At 34.8% G+C, this 21,085-nt stretch overlaps 1 protein-coding gene and 1 long non-coding RNA gene across 6 annotated transcripts in view; one reads left to right on the plus strand and one right to left on the minus strand.

Annotated features, from left to right (window-relative positions):
- Positions 1-21,085, plus strand: part of CNKSR2 (connector enhancer of kinase suppressor of Ras 2) — a 284,401-nt gene that overhangs the window by 166,221 nt on the left and 97,095 nt on the right. For all 5 annotated transcript variants that reach the window (XM_006048929.4, XM_006048925.4, XM_006048926.4 and 2 more), the window contains 2 exons: positions 2,132-2,265; positions 7,436-7,647. In XM_006048929.4, the coding sequence (XP_006048991.1) occupies positions 2,132-2,265; positions 7,436-7,647 (346 nt within the window). The remainder of the gene's footprint in view (positions 1-2,131; positions 2,266-7,435; positions 7,648-21,085) is intronic.
- LOC123332040 lies at positions 13,151-17,103 on the minus strand. The gene is made up of 3 exons (XR_006548880.1): positions 16,974-17,103; positions 14,121-14,298; positions 13,151-13,206 (listed from the first exon to the last, which is right to left on the minus strand). It is a non-coding gene; the product is annotated as an uncharacterized LOC123332040 (long non-coding RNA).

Consider the following 21,085-nt stretch of genomic DNA (forward strand, 5'->3'; position numbering starts at 1 on the left):
GACAGGGATAGATACCAAGAGAAATTATCTTTAGTTTTACAGATGGTAAAATAAAAGGAGAAAAGTCTTCAGAATTAAAGTAGTAATCCTAGAAAAGAAGAAAGAGAATAAAAAATGTTTAGATTATTTTTTTAATGTTATGTTTTTAGAACTTGTTTTTAAGTTCACTCATAGTGTTAAAGATAATTTAAAATAAGAGCATATTAGAGCATTTAAAAAGCATACTGAATATACGTTTTTCTCTCACAGTGCATCAGTTATAGAAAAGGTTGGCAAGTAATGTACTGTGTAATGAATGTTTTCTTTGCATTTCTATAATTATGAAATTTTGTTTAGGTTTGTTGTTTAGTGTCATTTGTATTTAATAATAAGATATCCTGACAGGAAGAATTTGTAAACAGTCACATTACAGATCACACTTAACCTAAAGATCCTATCATTCAAAGATATATTGGAGAGACTTGTAATACATTCTTAGAAATGATATAATTCTTTATTTCCTCAGGCTTCATGGTGTTCATCTGTACAGGCAACTCCTGATTACCTATATAAATTTCAGAATTTCCCATTGCCAAAATTTTTGTTTCTAAAAGACACACATAATTTAACTTAGTGCTATTCCAAAGTCAGCATATTTAAACATAAACAGCATAGTCTTTACCATATGCTTTCAAAATATATCAAAATTCTTCGACATGTAAACTTCCAGACTTTTTAAATATCATATAAGATACAATATTCTAGAATCCCAAAATAAATTATCAATTATTTTTCCCTTCTCTCTCTCTTTCTTTAATTTCTATTTCACATAGATTAAAACTTAACCGTCATTTTGGCAGGATGTGTGATTTCAAGCTATTAAGGTGAGCTGTGTAAAAAGGAAGGTCAAAAACCATGAACTAAGCCATAAACTATGTAGCCTACCCCAGGGACCTACATTGTACATTGTATTTATGCTTGGATTTTTGAACAAATTTTATCTGTAAAAAAATATTGTCATAATATAAAATAGTTGTACTATGCCATTTTTTAAGTGTCCAGCAATACATGTTAAAGTAATAGAACTATGGGTCTATATACAGCTATCCTAAAAGTGTTTTCATACTGGCTAAAAGGGCAACATCTTGTCATGTGAAGATGCAGTTCATTTTGTGATCATCATTTTTGTTTGCGATTACATTGAAGTTCTTATTTCTCAATGTTATTGTATATGTAGCTAATAAGTCAGATATCTGTAAGATAAACATGAACATGTGTGAATTTTAGTTTCACTTTAGAGTAATTTCTCAAACGACAGTATCATTTCCAAATGCTATGATGCTTAGAATTGGGAGTGTTCATAAGTTAATGCATCCTGATGTATTGCTTAATTCAGTTAATAGAATATCTTAATTTTTAAAAAACTTACTTAATAGGTAAATACAGGCATGAAAATAAGATCTATAGGTATACAATTAAAAGTTATTTTAAGCAATGGTAAATGTGTGTGCCTATGACAAGTGAAATGATTGTGTCACACTAATCACCATACTTTTGAAGATGTACCATAAAATGACTTTGAGAAGACAGTATTGTTTATATTTATGGAAGAAGTACATTTTCCTAGGAAATATTCTCATATTATCCTTTCATACTCTATTTTTGTAACGTTTTCTGAGAATCTGTGACTTTCTACTGACTTAGGAGTATAATGCATCTCTTTTGGGAAAAGATCTGAAATAATCTTTCTTGTATAATCAGTCAGGATATAAGTGAGCTCATTCTTTTGGAAGTTAGTCTTTATTATCTTTCTTTCAAAAGTGGGATTCTAACAAAGCAAATTCAAATAAGTTTCTAACTGTGAGATAGATCTCTCCATTATGAAACACTGCGTGATATTATTACCTTACAAATAGCTTTAACTGATTATGCCACACAATATGGTGAGTTAGGAACTAAATGGAAATCTGTTTGTTTTTGAAGATTCAAAGGAATATCCATGTGCTAAATAACATACTTCTTGATTTCAGCCAAGTTCAAAAACTTTGTAGAAATAGATCACTTAAAATTGATAACTATGTGTCGTTGTTGTTGTTGTTGTTGTTTGTGTGTTGTTTGTGTGCGTATGTATTTTCTTTTTCATTTTAACCAGCCTCTTATACCTAGAAGTCCCACAAGCAGCGTTGCCACGCCTTCCAGCACCATCAGTACACCCACCAAAAGAGACAGTTCTGCCCTTCAGGATCTCTACATCCCCCCTCCTCCTGCAGAACCATATATTCCCAGGTATCAAACTAACCATCATTTTGTTCTGTGTAGCTTCCAGCTAAAGACTGACCTCAGTGCATGAAAACTGTGAAGTAAATTCTCATGGAATACCTTGAATATTTTCTCAGTTAAGAATTCTGAGCACATTCTGGAAAAAAACATTACATTATAGAGACTGTGGGCTTCCCAGGTGGCTCAGTGGTAAAGAATCCGCCTGCCAATGCAGGAGATGCAGGTTCAATCCCTCAGTTGAGATTATCCCCCAGAGGAGAAAGTGGCAACCCACTCCAGTATTCTTGCCTTGGAAATCCCATGGACAGAGGAGCTTGGCAGTCCACAGGGTCACAAAAGAGCTGGACATGACTTAGCAACTAAACAACAACTTAGAGACTTGTATTCTAGTTAATAACAATAACCATGATTTGTATTGAACACTCTACATTAAATGTCTTATAAACATTATCTCATATAATAGGAAATAATAGGAAACTAATATAAAAGTAACAATTTAGGATTTTTTTAGTAAGTGAAAAAAAATCATTGAGGCTCTTTGACAAAGAAAAGAAATCTCAGGTTACTTTGGAGCATTCCATACTTTTTCTCTAAATGAGAAAGTTACACGTAACTTTTATGCCTTCTTAAATGTATGTAATTAGGAAGAATTTTTTTTTTCTTGGATGATAATGAGAGAGAGTGTATTTTCCCCCAATACCTCTGTATCTACAGTTTCCACTTGGTTAGTTCATTAATGTTTTCTTTCAGAAAGTAGAAAGAGTTTGCAAAGAGAATGAGTTGCTTTTAAAGTCTATTTTCAGGTTTCTGGAGGCTGTATCTCTATTTCATGTTCCACATTCCTATTTGAAATTCCTGGCAGGTGAAAGAATATAATTCTATGCCATCATGCATTCTGTCCAAAAGCATTCTGGTTTCCAGCCTGTGGAATACAAAAATTATGGGAAAAGGCCAGCACTAAATGGAGATAATTAATACCAATCACAAAGTATTTGATTCAGTTTTTAAATTAGTTGTGCAGTCATTCAAAAACAATAATTTAATGTCTCATGTTTTCAAGCTATACTTAATATTAAAATTCTTTAGTAAATCAAAGCACGGAAATTCCTCTTTTTAATTACTTTTCATTATTCTTTACTTTAATACATCTAATGCTTCATTCTATTGGCTATGATGCAACTGACATTTAACAATCTAAATGCTACATGACAGCATGGCATGTCTGCAAATCCTGTGTTGTCATCTAGTAATAAAACTACAGCCAATTTTAAAAACATTTAAGGTCTTTTTTTAAAATTAAATGTTGTAAGAACTGGTTTGTGAGAATATATAATTTGCTAAGCTGGCATTTCAAAAATCTTACTAATATATAATTTATACTCTTATGTTAGATTTACAATCAGTTGTACAAATTCATTTGATATCCTAGTCAAATGTAAGTTGAATTTTAATTAAGGTAGTGTTGGACTTTTTAAATATTCTTGTAAAAGGAACAATAAAAGCATGTGTATTTCAAATAGGAAATGCCTCTTTTGGTTTGTTTTCATTGGAAAGGTTTTATTCAGGACAAATGATTATTTAAAATACCTTATTTGTCAGAGTGCCACATGTCCAGATAAACATCAGAAAACTATTTTTTAGCAAATCTCTGCAGTTTTTTTATGTTCTTTCCTTGTCTCTTGGATAGGGAGGAACTTATAATAAAGACAGTATTTCCTAGACAACATATTTAAAATGTACTTCAGAAGACAAGAGTGTTAAAGAATATGGTTCTGTCCTCCAAGTGTGGTGCAGATATGAAGGCAATAGATTGAAGTCAATAAAAAGCTTTAAACGTGCTATTTACAAAAACAGGAGAATGCAAGAGACTGAAGTATCAACACCATAGTACTTGTTTTGGTAGTATTGCTTGAATGCTCCATACTTTTCAGGAAAATTCATAATTAGAGTCTTATCTCTCACTTTAATTGATTCTTAGTCTAGCGTGTAATTTAACAGAATGTTCTAACTGTATTCTGAGTCAAATTATTAGTTACCTAGTCACACAGTCATTTGATATATCAGTTAGAAAATACATACATCAGAGTCCCTTTGTACCACAGCCTCATATAAATTATCAGCATTTTCTAATTTCACTTGAAGTTATAGTCATAAAACTTTTTGCATTTGTCATTCTTTTATAGTTACAGCCATGGCATTTTCCCCCTTATTTTCATGATGAAAGATTCATCTAATTAAACTCATCTAAGCATTTCTTTTTTTCCTACATTTAAAACATTTGTCTTTATAGGATAGGCATTTCGGTGATAATTTGAATTGTGAATAATAAAAGCTTTCTCATCTTAAAACCAAAAAACCTTAAAAATGCTAGGAATAGACTTTTCTTCATGTGATTATCATTCTTTAGACACATTTATTCCAGTAAAAGAATGTGATCGCAAAAATGACTTTTTTACTGAGAGAGAAAACACTCATATATATGATGTGAGTGAAGTTTAGTCCATTTTTTATTATATGACTATATACAATTTCATTATCAAAGTAGATAGTGAACTTTCATACTTAACCAAAATTCTTTATTTTATCTTGAAAACTAAGGATTTATAAATCTTGCACAACTATGAAGTTTAAGTACTAATTTATCTCATTAATTTTACTATGGGCCATTAAATATAAAGATAGTACAATGAAGCAGTGCTCTAGCTTTTCATCGATTCCCTTAAACACTTGTTAGAGCAAAAGCGTAGGTTTTTTATATTTTGGCCACCTGATGCGAAGAGCTGACTCATTTGAAAAGACCCTGATGTTGGGAAAGATTGAAGGCAGGAGGAGAAGGGGACGACAGAGGATGAGATGGTTAGATGGCATCACCGACTCAATGGACATGAGTTTGGGTAAACTCTGGAAGTTGGTGATGGACAGGGAGGCCTGGCGTGCTGCGGTTCATGAGTCACAAAGAGTCGGACACAACTGAGTGACTGAACTGAACTGGTAGCTGTATAGGGCTTCCCTAGTGGCTCAGATGGTAAAGAGTCCATCTGCCAATGCAGGAGACATGCGTTCAATCCCGGGATAGGGAAGGTCCCCTGGAGAAGGGAAAGGCTACCCACTCCAGTATTCTGGCCCAGAGAATTCCATGGACTGCATAGTCCCTGGAGTCATGAAGAGTTGGACACGACTGAACGAAAAGACAGAATGCAGAATATGAGTGCATATACACATAGGCACACACACTTGTATATGCAAGTCATGTATCAATTAATTATACTGTAAAGTTTGGTTTTGGTTTATACTTTTCTTAATTTAGCTTTATTAAATGCATTCCATATAGACATGTCTAATAAATCTTCTTTGTTGGCATAAGGCCCCTCTTTCATATCATGATAGAAAAAGGAATACCAGCCCTTCCCATTTTCTACCACAGGGTGTATCCCTATAAAGAGTGTGGTGAGAATTGAATCACCCTCTGATCTCAGCTGCATTAATATTCATGTCACAGGACTGATAGAAACATCTGCCCACTTATAAAGAGGCATAACCTTCTCCAGTGCCCCAGGTTCATTAGGGGTGTTGCCAAGCTAATTGCAGTGTCAGTTTCTTTTTGCTAGAGGTCTGATTTAACAAAAAGTGCCAGGCAATTTGTTCAGGAAAAGTTTTTAGCTAGCCGAAAATATATGTGCCTGGGTTTTATATTTCCTTCTTCTTGTTTAAGAACTAATTTTCATAGTTACAATTTGGTAAGTAGCAACACTTTTATTTAAAAAAATTAAGGAGTGCCAGCTTTCTGATTCCTTCTTGAATATTATTTACTACTTTCTACATAGTTCAAATAATAAGAATATAGTTCTCTTCATTTGGACAAACCCAATGTATACCTGAGATATAGTATACTGTAGTATAAAAGTATAGTATTTTTGCTGAACTGAAACTCATATTTTAGAATTGGCATTTATAAGCTCATCACCATCTCATAAGACTTAGTAGATCAATTAAAATTTGGTATTTTTCTCTGTTTTGTTTTAATTCAGTTTATTCTGTAGAGTTAAGATTTCACCCTTGGCATTTAACATAAAGTTAAATTTCATTTGGTTTGATAGGATTCATGGTTCTGTTTAGGGTAGAACTGGAAATAGAACTTGGAAGAAATAAAATTAATGATCCATGAAGAAAGAAATACTGCATTTGCATTTATAGTCATGTTCTAGAATGTGAGCTTCTCTAATAAAAATTTCATAGCTGGTTAGTGAAATTATCATAAGATAAACAAAGTTCATTTTAACTAATCCTAAATGGAATATTTCTACTGAAACACCACTCATTATGGGTCCAATCACCTGGGCTGTGTGATTAATACTTTGTGTGAGTAAGAGTTTTAGGGATCTCATAAATTATTAGAGATTTTTCTCTTCGGAATCCTATAGAAGAAAAAATCAACTTGTCATCATCTTAAATCCCATTCTTAAATTCTGTATATGATCAAGTTTCTCAACCCTCTCTCCACAAGAAATGTTTCTAGTATGTAATGAAATTTTGATATATCCATTTAGAATGAGTTCCAGGAACATATCTTTTTTACTATTAAACTAGATATATACCGTTTAAATACAGAGTGTAATTCTTTTCACTAAGGTTATTTTATTAATAACAAACTGTTTGAAATTCTTAAAATACCACTTTATATAGTGCTAACTTGGTTCTTAAGGTCACAGTACCCTCACAGAGGTGGTAGTTCTTAAATACATCTATGTTTTTAAGCAGTGCAAATATTACCATGAATCAGTTAGATGAACTGGCAGAAGCAGCCTATATTGTTAGCATTGTTAATATTATACCTATTTTCTTAAGCAGTAAAAGCAATTTATGTGCTGAGATGATTTCTTTTATATGCCATAGTATGGTGAACATGAACTAGAGCAGGAGTTAGATTATCCATAGTCCATGTCTAGCTGTGTCATTTATTACCTGTGTAACCTTTAGGCTAGTCATTCAACCTCTCTGAGTCTTGGCATTTTTTTTCCCTGCAAAATAGGAATGATTAAAAATTGCCCTATAAACATCAAAGAAAGCTTGGAAAGATCAGAAGATATACAGGAAGGATATTATTACTACTTTAAGCCCTCTGCCATTTTACCTCCCTAACACTTCCCGACATCCTTCTCCTTTACCCTTTCTTTAGGGATGAAAAAGGAAACCTCCCTTGTGAAGACCTCAGAGGACACATGGTGGGCAAGCCAGTGCATAAGGGATCTGAATCACCAAACTCATTTCTGGATCAAGAATATCGAAAGAGGTTTAATATTGTCGAGGAAGACACTGTCTTGTATTGTTATGAATATGAAAAGGGAAGATCAAGTAGTCAAGGAAGACGAGAAAGCACCCCAACTTATGGTAAGAAGTCTTCTCTTACGTTGATGAAGGAGTTTATGTCTGGTATGGGAATCTCAATTTTTTTTTCCTAGGCTTTTTGGTTGTGAAAATTACCTGAGAGCTTTTGAATCTTTATAATTGATCTGTTTCTGTTGTGTGCTTCCAAGTGGAATCTCAACAATATAAGGCATGACATTAAAATTTACTCTAAATTTTCCAAAGGTAAGCAAGAATAATTGCCTTCCAAAGGCAGTGTTTTAACTTAACGATAGATAGAAACCTTTTTGAATCACATGTAATTTTTGTGTATCAGAGGTTGCCAAACTGAAGTAGTTCAAGAGGTTTTTTTTTCTTTAATCAATACTTAACTGTTAACATAACTTACTTAAAATCAAATTTTTGTATTTCTCAGATATTAAAAAAATCTTAGATGGACTTTTCTGGGTAAAATTTCATCTCAATTTTTGCTTTGTTTTTTTATAAGAAATGGTAAATTTTGAGTGGATTTTAAATAGAAAGGACATAATATATTTAAAGCAAAGATGGGCCTAGAGTTACCATGTCCCAGGATATTTTTTTTATCTGACTCCTATTCTTCCATGCATGACCAAGAAAGTAACCTAGAATTGATATAGTTTAGCTGAACCATTTGCAGATAAATTTGCCTAAAGTTAGAGTAGTAAAGTCTATGGTCCTCTTACAAGAATGAATAGATTTAATTGGAATTCTGTACTCCTTGCTTTCCAGTTTTAGGAGAAGGGCAGGATCCTTGCCGATAAGTGCAGATTTCATCAGTGCAAGCTGAAGAGAAAGAAAGTTGTTTTTAACTTTCTCTTTCCACTTACCTGCCTTACTTGTTCACCATGGCCATATGCCTCCCTCCTGTGGTCCCAAAAGATTGGTCATCACATACTTTATAACTGACACCCTATTTCATTACAGCTTTTTGGTAATAATGAGTAATAATTAAGTATGGAAAATTTTGCCCAAAACGATCCTAAGTAATAGAACCCTACCTATCATGCTTTATATTATTCTCTGTACATGTGCTGTTTTTTCATGTGCTCCTCATTTATACTACCCTGGTGGCACTTATTTTGAACTGTCATAAATTGAAGGTATTTGCACCTTTGCTTTTCTCTACTATTACATTGTAAACTTCTGCAGTACACCTCTGCCTGCCATCTTCGTTATCCCCGCCCCTGCCTCATCACGAGATTTTTATTTTTCTGCATTCATTCCACAAGTACTTAATGACTACATATTATTAGATAGGCATTCAGTTCAGTTGCTCTGTCGTGTCCGAATCTTTGTGTCTCCATGGACTACAGCACGTCAGGCTTCCCTGTCCCTCACCAACTCCTGGAGCTTGCTCAAACAAATGTGCATCAACTCTTCTTTTTTTTATGTCCCAGAATTTTCTGGCTGTTTTCTACTTGTATTAAAGTAGATAAGAATATTTAAGGGGAAAGTATAGTCACTAGATAAAGTTGATTATTGATAGCTTTATGAAACATAGTTTACCAAGGCCTTACTTAAATAGCTGTGAACTGTTTGTTCCTTCAGACTATGGTTTAAAGCACCTAGTACTATCATGTTCCACAAATCATACCTCTTCCAATAAAATAGAATACCATTTAAATTTTAGAAAATGTAGATATTCTATAGATACCTAAAGTGTTTTTATAAACAACTTAGGAGAAAATAAATGTATATATACTTAAAAGAGGAATAAGGAAGTAAAAACAAAAGTTCTTTTACTTTTGGATTTGAAAGTGTTTTTTTTTTTGTTGTTTTTTTTTTGTTTTTTTTTTAATTTTGAACCTGAAATATAGCCTGAACTTTCACTTAGAGATACTTTAGAGATACTACAGTAGAGATTCCCTGGCACGACTGGAAAATTGTTCCATGTAACTAGCAGTTTAATGTATATTTACCTTTTTAAAATCAGATCTTAAGTAATAAAACCTACTTGTCACATACATGAATTTCTGGCCATAACATTCCCAAAGAGTAGTCTATCTGTTAATGCATTCAGCTGATATTTGTTGTGTGTATAAAGTCAGCCAGGCACTGGGGATGCAAAGATGAATAAAACATAAATCTTCCCTGGAAGGCAGTCATAACCCAAAGGGAAAGAACAAAGAGATGCAGTGCAGCAGCAACTTTAGGTAAGGAGGAAAGTGAACGAAGTGCTGCAGTAGCGTGGGAGTTGAAGTCCCAGTGTCTTCCTGGGAAGTCACATAAATATAAGTGACATTTATGCTGAGTTTTAAATGATGAATAGTCATCATTCAGGGTTTCTCAATCCTAGCTATCCCTACCAAATACTTGACACCCTCTCAAACCTAGTACTGAGATCTGAGAGTTTATATAAATCTCCCAGCCCATCCCCTAAAGGCCCCAAGTATTAGTAACTTCAACCCTTAATTGATGACAACTTCATTTAACCTATAAAATGGTCCCATTATATGGATCCCCAAGTGTGACAATATTCTCTTGGGTTTAAAAATAATGATAATGAAATGCTTGATCCTGCTGAAGTATATAACAAAAAAAAAAACCCTGATTACCAAAAAAAAAGTTCACAATTTATATTTTCTGAAAATGAGAGTAATTTAACTTGTTACCACTTGTGAAATACCTTAAAAGCATTGTATAAGTCCTTTAGCCTTACAGTTCAACTTAGTTCTTCATTGCAAATATCCTTATCTTCCAGTGTGTGGACTTAGCCACCATTGCTACCTATTAACTTCCCAGTTACCTATTTACTCAAAGAGGTTCAGAGTTAAGATTTTAAGAATCTAGATAGTGTTTTGAGAAGCAAAGAAGAAACATAATACAGTTTTTACTGTGTGCTTTTGTCTTCATTCATATTTTAAAATTAAATATATAAGACAAAAATTAAAATTTACAGACACTCTGTTATTAGACTCAGTGACAAAGAAACAGATATAAAGAAAAATACTTGAAAATATCCTAATCATGAACTTTATTTCAAGACTGGAGGTTTATTAAATGCTTTATCATATTTGTTAACCAACTTCTCAGTTTATATCATGGACACACTATTTGTGGGTAAGAGTGAATTAAAAGATCAGTTATTTGCCCTAAGACATAAGATAAATACAGTATGGATAGACAGTGGATGGCCTATCTAGAAAATAAGTAAATACTTGTTGAGCTTTTATGTATGCCTTTAAAAAGCATTGGGCTTACCTCATAGGTCAGTTGGTAAAGAATCCACCTGCAAGGCAGGAGACCCTGGTTCAATTCCTGGGTTGGGAAGATCCGCTGGAGAAAGGATAGGCTACCTACTCCAGTATTCTTGGGCTTTCCATGTGGCTCAGCTGGTAAAGAATTCACCTCCAATGAGGGAGACCTGGGTTCAATCCCTGGGTTGGGAAGATCCCCTGGAGAAGGGAAAGGCTACCCACTCCCATATTCTGGCCTGGAGAATTCCATGGACTGTATAGTCCATGGGGTCACAAAGAGTTGGACATGATTGAACTACTTTTACTTTCATTCTAAAAACCATTTAATCCTCACAACCCCAAGAGGTAGCTAACTAATAGAATCTTTACTTTATAAATGGGTTAAATATCTTACCCAGCTAGTAAGTGGTAGAACCTTGATATTTGTTGACTCTATCAGTGTTACTAGCTAACTAAATAATATGAAAATATTTTGCTAAAATGTAGAAAAGTAGTTCAAAAAGGCAAAATGGTTGCCTGAGGAGGCCTTACAAATAGCTGAGAAAAGAAGAGAAGCTAAATGCAAAGGAAAAAAGGAAAGATATACCCATTTGAATGCAGAGTTCCAAAGAATAGCAAGGAGAGATAAGAAAACCTTCCTCAGTGATAATGCAAAGAAATACAGGAAAACAATAGAATGGGAAAGACTAAAGATCTCAAGAAAATCTGATACCAAGGGAACATTTCATGCAAAGATGGGCACAATAAAGGACAGAAATGGTAGGGACCTAACAGAAGCAGAAGATATTAAGAAGAAGTGGCAAGAATACACAGAACTATATAAAAAAGATAACCATGATGGTTTGATCACTCACCTAGAGCCAGACATCCTGGAATGTGAAGTCAAGTGGACCTTAGGAAGCATCACTACGAACAAAGCTAGTAGAGGTGATGGAATTCCAGTTGAGCTATTTCAAATCCTAAAAGATGATGCTGTGAAAGTGCTGCACTCAATATGCCAGCAAATTTGGAAAACTCAGAGGTGGCCACAGGACTTGAAAAGGTCAGTGTTCATTCCAATCCCAAAGAAAGGCAATGCCAAAGAATGCTCAAACTATTGCACAATTGCACTTATCTCACACGCTAGCAAACTAATGCTCAAAATCCTCCAAGCCAGGCTTCAACAGCATGCGAATCGTGAACTTCCAGATGTTCAAGCTGGATTTAGAAAAGGCAGAGGAAACCGGAGATCAAATTGCCAACATCTGTTGGGTCATCAGAAAAGCAAAAGAATACCAGAAAAACATCTACTTCTGCTTTATTGACTACGCCAAAGTTTGACTTTGACTGTGTGGATCACAACAAACTGTGGAAAGTTCTTATAGAGATGGAAATACCAGACCACCTTACCTGCCTCCTGAGAAATCTGTATGCAGGTCAAGAAGCAACAGTTAGAACTGGACATGGAATAACAGACTGGTTCCAGACTGGGAAAGGAGTACATCAAGGCTGTATATTGTCACCCTGCTTATTTAACTTCTATGCAGAGTACATCATGTGAAATGCTGGACTGGATGAAGCACAAGCTGGAATCAAGATTGCTGGGAGAAATATCCATAAACTCAGATATGCAGATGACACCACCATTATGGCAGAAAGTGAAGAAGAACTAAAGAGCTTCTTGATGAAAGTGAAAGAGGAGAGTGAAAAAGTTGGCTTAAAATGCAACATTCAGAAAACTAAGATCATGGCATCTGGTCCCATCACCTCATGGCCAGTAGATGGGGAAACAATGGAAACAGTGAGAGGCTTTATTTTGGGGGGCTCCAAAATCAGTGCAGATGGTGACTGCAGTCATGAAATTAAAAGATGCTTGCTCCTTAGAAGAAAAGTTACGACCAACTTAGACAGCATATTAAAAAGCAGAGACATTACTTTGCCAACAAAGGTCCATCTAGTCAAAGCTATGATTTTTCCAGTTGTCATGTATGGATGAGAGAATTGGACTGTAAAGAAGGCTGAGTGCCAAAGAATTGATGCTTTTGAACTGTGATGTTGGAGAAGACTCTAGAGAGTCCCTTGGACTGCACAGAGATCAAACCAATCAATCCTAAAGGAAATCAGTCCTGAATGTTCATTGCAAGGACTGATGCTGAAGCTGAAGCTCTGATACTTTGGCCACCTCATACGAAGAACTGACTCATTGGAAAAGACCCTGATGCTGGGAAAGATTGAAGGCAGGAGGAGAAGGGGACGACAGAGGATGAGACGGTTGCATGGCATCACATGAGTTTGAGTAAGCTCCAGGAGTTCGTGATGGACAGGGAAGCCTGGTGTGCTGCAGTCCATGGGGTCACAATGAGTCGGACACAACTGAGTGACTGAACTGAAGTGAGAAAAGTAGCTTGTCAAAATTTCGTTACTCCTTCAAAATTCAAGCATCTGATTTCAATCAAGCAGAACTAGGTCTAATTATGTATATTCTTCTATATGTTTTGTATTTCCTGATGGTACAATAAACATGCATTCACATAGACATGGCCCTAACACACTTTAGGAAAAGATAGCTGAAATGAGGGGTAAAGTTAGCAACAGTGTGTTAGGCTCTTTTTAAATGAGAAAGTGTAAATGGGTTTTACTTTCCTAAAAAGATAAACAAGAATGATTCCTGGAAACACAGATATAGTAGGATAAACAACCTAGATTAGTGATTGCTGGTATTGGCTTTATAATCAGCCATACTTGTTAATCCTGCTGCCATCTAATTATTCCACTTTAGGGCTCAGTTTCTCATTTGTTAAATGAAGATGATAATATCTGTCTCATAGACATTTTGTGAGAATTTAATGACAACAGACTGTAAATTGACTAGAAAGTGCCCAGTATGTCCTAGATACTTATTTTCACTGCTTCGTTATTACATAGAAACTTTAGTGCTGCTGAGAGAATAGATCTTAAGTGTTTTCACCACATACACAATAAAGGATAAGTATTTGAGCTGATAGATGTGTTAAGTAGCTTGATTGTGGTTATCATTTCACAGTGTATATGCATAATATCAAATCATCATTTTGTATACCTGAAATGAATGCAATTTTTATTTGTCAATTATCCCTCAGTAAAACTGGAGGGAAAACAATCAAAGAACTGAAATACTTCAACATGTAAATAATATTATTAATAATAAGAGCTATTTACAATTCTTTGAAGAATAAGATGGGATGAATAAACAGAAAGTTCAAGGAAGAAAAGAAATTGTAATGTGAAAATAAAAAGGAAAAAAGGATAGCATTAAATTACTTTAACTATTTGGTCTCATCTGCTCATGCTTCAAAGGCAAAGGTTCAAGTTGGATGAGATTAGTTGCTTGGCAGCTTTTCAGAATGATAGTATTTCCCATCAGCTTTCTTTTTTCATTGTTCACAGACTCCTTGCTCTTGTTGCTCCATCACAGCACATTTCTGTGCATATAAACCTGCTAAAAGGTAGACACAGTTGGCTGAGTCCCTTTGTGGTTGTGAGTGGTCATGTTTTCTAAAAATAGGATAAAAACATATTTTTGACAATAATATTGTAGAATAGTATTAGTTTGAAGAAATTCAGACCTTTTCTGATTTATTGGAAATCCAGGACCTCACAGAAAGCACACAAGTGAATGCAAGGTTGGTATTTTACAAGTGCTTCTCATAAATGTTATTTGTCCACAGTGTGCACTGAGGAAAATTAATTTCTATATTATACCTGATCATTTTCCACTGGAGTAGTTGGAACAAGAGAAAACCAAATACCATGTCCTTTTTAGCTACATAAATACTACATGGCTTGAAATGACCTGTAATAGCATGATGAAGGACCTATGGGCAGTGATACTGGGAACTGAGCTTTATCATTGTAAGGTCAGGATATGGTCTGAAGGTTCTAGGGTCTCTCATCTTACTTCAAAATCACCTTTCTCTGTCGTACAACTTCATTCTATCTTTTGGGCAGTTGAATTACAATTAATAGCATTATTGCAAACATTTCTTAAAGATATGCAGAATACATTCACAAATACATTTCCAAATGAAAGCTTGTTCCCTCTCCTGTGTTTTTTTAGTATAAATTGTCTTTATCAAACAATAGCCCAACTGTTATTCATCAGCTATTAGAGACAAAAGAAAATGAGATTCTAACCACAAGAAATTTCTGTGCTCAAGTAAAATGTACTACTTCCAAAGCAGAACTAAACAAAGTACAAATTAGTAAATCAAAAATGCAGAAATATGAGACAAGTACGGTACTCATAGGAATTCTTATTCTTTAGGACTGACTTAATACATTTCATAAAGACTGCATGTTGGTTAGCTTCACAAAATAATTTTGACTATCAAGCTGATGGTGATAAGGGACCGTGTAACTGATGGAAAAGTAGTTCAGCAATATTTTGGCATGGAAATAGAAAATAGTCTAAGGTAAAATTTAGAGTAATCACCTAGGGAAGGTGCTCTTCCTTAGTCTCTATAATTTTACTGATTAAAAATGGAGCATAAGTTTTGAGGTCAGATAGAACTGAATTTGGTGCCAAGGCTTGGCCTTTAATAACTGATTGACGTTGTACTTGAGAGTTACCCTCACTGTACTTTTGTTTCCTTATCTGTAAAATGGGATAGCAATACTACTCAAAGTATTTTGATGAGGATCAAATGAATTTTATGAGGATTAAATATATGCCAAGTACTTAGCACTGATTTTGCCTCATAGAAAGTACTCAAGTAATGGTGCATTAAATGGCATAGTAAATCACTGCTGCTCATAAATAAAAGTGTCTCAAAGATTGTGAAGTGCTGATGGATCAAATTAATACTTCCTCCTTTCCTGTGGAGGGGATCAATGATGAACTAAAGGAATGGAAGTATTCCCAATAACCAACCATTTAAATCATGCCTATGAAAAGAAATAGTTTGCTTGTTTTTTTCATTTGGTTTTGAAAAGTAAAAGGAAGAACATCAAATAGCTCATAACACTAGAAATCTCTGTGATACAAGTTTTCTTTTTAAGTTCTGTTACTGAAATCACTTCATATGTTAGGTATGTTTAAAACAATTTAGACTCCACATATTTTTAAAGTATAAGATTAGTCGCTTTTTAAAAAAGAATAGAGAAAATAATATGCTAAGTAAATTGAATAGCTGGAGACTTTCAAAAAAGTGAAATCTGGCAAGAGGAAACCAAGTAATGGATAATAGTAAGATTAAGGGGAAAAAAACTTTTAATAAAATTCTAGCATATTAATATGTAGATAAAAAGGAAGAATTAGCAAACCAACAAAGTTGATGCAACTATTAGAGAAAAAGAAAAACATCTTTAAATGAATTAACAGAAAGATAGGAACTAAGTGAATTAGTGCTTCCCTTAAAGACAAAATGGGAAAGCCAAAAATAGAAATAAACCAACTCAGGAGATTTGTAACTGGGTCAGTATTGTCCCCTAGGGGACATTTGGCAATTTCTGGGAACCCTGGTAGTTGTCATAAATGGACGTGGAGGTGCTACAGGCATCCGGTGAGTTGAAGCCCAGGATGCTACTAAACATCATAAAATGAATAGGACACCCCTCCCCCCAACAATAAAGAATGATCCAGTCCAAAACATCATGAGTGCTACTGTTGAGATACCCTAGCTAAATTAAGAAGAATCGGTTGTCACAGAGTCAGATATTTATGACTCGAAAATCAAAGAACCCTTGTATGACATAGGGCCAATTGCCTTTTTCTTTCATTCATACAATCTGGGAACTTACTGCTCTGAAATGATAAACCTACATTTACTCACACTTAGCATATTCTCTGGAGAAGGCAATGGCACCCCACTCCACTATTCTTGCCTGGAAAATCCCATGGACGGAGGAGCTTAATGGGCTGCAGTCCATGGGGTCGCTAAGAGTCAGACATGACTGAGCAACTTCACTTTCACTTTTCACTTTCATGCATTGGAGAAGGAAATGGCAACCTGCTCCAGTGTTCTTGCCTGGAGAATCCCAGGGACGGGGGAGCCTGGTGGGCTACCGTCTATGGGGTCGCACAGAGTCAGACACGACTGAAGCAACTTAGCAGCAGCAGCAGCATATTCTCTGGGAAGAAATAATACAAGCTTGTGAGTGTCTGAGATGACTTACCCAGCTCTACAGTAGAAAACCTAATCATGGCATCCCTTGGAGCAGGAGGGAACTCACTGTCCCTAATTGAAATCAGAATGCATTTTCCCTCCATGGGAAAATGATGTACTAAATAGCAGCCAGGTGAAATTTAAATAGAGTGGTTGATGTCTGCTTTCAAATCACAATGTGGCTTAAATAATCCAGCATTTTCTTATGTGTGTTCTTAAGATCACTACTTCTGAAAGAGATTCTTTGTAAAAGAAAGAGATTATGTGGTTAATTAAGATTGGGAAGCTCTGCATATTTTATCCCCGTCTTGGAGATTATTACGTGTACATTAACATACTAAAGGCTTTGAAAATCTTGGTTTCCCAAATGTATTTGTACATTGCATCTTCTTTGGTTTTGGTCACAAAATACCTCCCAATGTAACTGATGTTTGATGGCATATATTTTGACAAAAACTGATAAAGACTTGCAGCTCCTCCTAAAGACCCATATACTAATGATAAAATTTAAGTTGCAAACTGCTAACTTAACAGAAATCCTCTATCCTTAACTTGAAGTCTGCCCCAGCAGACAGCTTGTTGAATGTCGTCTTCATTCTTATCATGCAGAAAAAAAGGCATTCTCTAGAGTAAATCTTATTTGTGATGAAAGTCCAAACTAAAGTAATAAATACTAACTGGAACGATCAGTGCATGGCTCCTCATAGAATTACTTTTATCACAGCAAGACAATTTGCTGGAATCATGGAAGAAATAGATCCCTGGGGATAGAAAATGTCAAGTGTGAGATCCAATCTTGTTAAAAGCAAAGACTGAAAATTATACACTGAATATCTTAATGACTGGAGACATTAAAGCAAATAATTAAAACAATAGACAGCCATTTAAAAGTATACATATGACAACCTAACATTAGTTTATAAATGACACATCATGTCAAGCCAGTTTATTTTCCATCTTTGTTCAGGGATGGATAACAAACACAGTTACAGCTTACAGTTTATGTTCCAATCCTCTACAAGTTCTTTACCTAGCCTTTAAGAACTTTTTGCAAGAGTTGCAAACTGGCTGGGAGTATAGTTGTTTAAAAAGCAGTAATCATACATGTCAGTGAATTATTTTTGAATAAAAATGTATTGAATCTTTGTATAATGCAATGGTCTTCAACTCATCGCTGAGGCAACTTAATATAATGAAGTTACAAAGTCTACGTTCACAGGCTGACTCCAACATTGATTATCAATGAAATCCTAAGAAATTAACTGGGGTGTGTGTCAAGTTTTTCATCTCTACCGTTTTAAAAAATAGTTTGCTCTATTGTCGTATTTAACTGGAAAATGGGATGTTTTTAACCAAATAATATTTACCCCACATCATCTTTCTTTCCCACAGCTGTATTGCTGAGCACAGCAGGAGGCAAAAGTATTTAGCATAGCTCATTGCTTTTTTACCCACCAGAGCCTTCAGAAGAGAACCCAGAACTGTTTTGCCACTTACTAGTTAAACCACTGAATTCTTCCCAGACCTCCCACATGCCTCTAATGTAGAGGAATAGTCTCTATGCACAGTGGCAACATTTCAGCTGAAATAGCCTGCCTTTCTGTACTCCAGTGTGTACAGCACATTTGCTTTCTTGGCAGAATGTAATTTGGTTCAAAATGTAATTCGCCTTGGAATCAAGTGTTCAAAATTCCCTATAATTTTTGATGCGGTTCAAAATTTTCTCCTTCAACAATTTTTATGTGACTCCCCATTTAAAGTCTAGATCACTTTTAGGGAGCAGTAAGAAAATTCACAAACAAGATGTAGCTTATTCTTTGAAATGATACTTTGTTTTGCTTCTCTATTAATGCAACCAAAAAGATTTCAAGTTAATAATCATCAAGTTTGTACTTGATTTATATTGTTATAAGGTGTTAAATCCAGTACTTAAATAATCATCACATTGTGATGTTTACAAGCCAGTTTTTCTCCCAGACTCTTTTATCTAGAAGTGAACATTTTAAAATATGGCCCTAGAGATCAAAGTGCCCATTCTTACTTATTTTATTAGATCCAGATATGTTGCCTTTATCCTTTAAAAAGTACTGACTTTCCATTTAATTCAGTTTTACTCCTCTTTAAATGTGTGATTCTCTACCTTAAATAACCTCGGGATGTTTTCCTAGAAATGCAGTCAACCATCTGAAAGTAATTTTTCTGTCTGGTATGTGGGGAGTTTGATGGGTGTATGTGACATGCTTATAGCTTAACATTCCTTACTATACTCATTTTCATCAAAATATTGGCTAAAATATTCAGAACAGATGTGTATTTGTGTGTGCGTGTATTTTTCTAGAGAAAGCTTCTTTTGTGAGCAATTAAAAGGTACATCAGACATAAAGAGAAATTTCTCTGCAGCCTTTTTTCCCCCAATTCTCTGGCAACTGTAATAGAGAAGATTACTTCTCAGATGCTCTATATCATCCTGAAACGTAATGATTTTAGCATGTTGGGGCCAGAGTTTTAAAAATGTAGGGGAGGGATACGACTGAAAAAGGCAGCAATTCAGTAGTATTTCAACATGCACTATGGGTAGTTTAATATGGAGATGTTTCTAGATAAGAAATCAGGAGGCAGGATTTCTAGTTCTGCTTGATTAGCACACAGTTTTGTCAGGCTCAGTTTGTTAGAATAATGAAAGTGGTTGGTCAGAAAGGGAGGGAAAGAGGGGGAGGGGGAATGGAAAGCTGACAGGAAGAAAGGGAAAGGAAACTTTGAAAATAGAAACTAATTGTATAGCTTGGACCATTTTTAACTCCAATGTATGAGGAAGGTCCCCTATTTACTTTCTCAACAGGTCATCAGTTAACAAATATTGAGCTGTTAACTATGTTTAAGTCACTGTGGTAAATGATAGAGATACCATGGTGAACAACAGAGAAATTTCTGTTCCCTTGTGAAATTTACATTATAGAATGGTGACAGAATTCAAGCAACTAATTTAATAAATACTTACTTGACTATAAGTGACACACTATGAAAAAAATTATGAAAGAAAAACAAATACAGAGAAACCCAACCTAGAACAAGTTCAACAAGAATATCCCTGAGGAAATGACATTTTTGCTGAGTTCTAAAGTATGCATTTGAGTTTAGTAAGAGAAGAGGGGACAAAAACCAGAGAAAGATAGTATCCTGGGTGCCAAGTGAAGAACATATTTCAAGAAAAGAATAATCCTCTGTGTCAAATGTTGCAGATAGATAAGAAAAGTCAAGGGTTCTGAGAATTGTCTTTTGGATTTAGCAACATGGAAGCACTAGTAACCTTGACAATAGTAGTTTTAGGGGAGTTGAGGGGCAAGATCTTAATTGGAGAAGATTCAAAAGAAAAGAGGAAATTCTACATGTAAGTGAGATCATACAGCATTTGTCTTTTGTGCCTGGCTAATTTCATGTAGCATATGTCCTTCAGCTTCATCCACGCCATCACAGATGGCAAGATTTCCTTTTTATGGCAGAGTAATATTCCTGTGTGTGTGTGTGTGTGTGCTCATGCACCACGTTTTCTGTATTCATTCATCTATTGATGAACACTTGGATTGTTTACATATCTTAGCTATTGTGATCAATGTTACAATGAATGTGAACTCTTGGAGATACTGATTTCATTTCCTTTCAAAATATGCCCAGAAGTAGGGTTGCTGGATCCTACAGAAGTTCTATTTGTAATTGTTTGAAGAACCGCTGTGATGTTTTCCATTATATACACTTGAATTTTGCTAAGAGAGTAGATTAGATCTTAAGTGTTCTTACCACACAGTCGACACAGTCATACATGAACACACAGATGGTAACTGTATGAGGTGAAGGATATCGTAACCTGCTTGCGGTAATCATTTCACAATGTGTGTGTGTGTATACATACAATCACATTACACACCTCAAAAAGTCATTCTGTACAGCTTTAATGTGTAACATTTTAATTTGTCAATAATACTTCAATAAAGCTAGGGGGAAAAAGAGGAGAGAAATTGCAGACTGAAAATCAAAATGAAACTTCTAGGAGTTTTTCTGTAAAGGGGGCCAGAGAAAGGGGCAGTGGGGTGGCTGTTAGTGAAGAGAGGTTTGTTTATTTTTTAA

The sequence above is a fragment of the Bubalus bubalis genome, chromosome X (assembly GCF_019923935.1).
Source record: "Bubalus bubalis isolate 160015118507 breed Murrah chromosome X, NDDB_SH_1, whole genome shotgun sequence".
In the NCBI taxonomy this organism is placed as follows: Eukaryota; Metazoa; Chordata; class Mammalia; order Artiodactyla; family Bovidae; genus Bubalus; species Bubalus bubalis.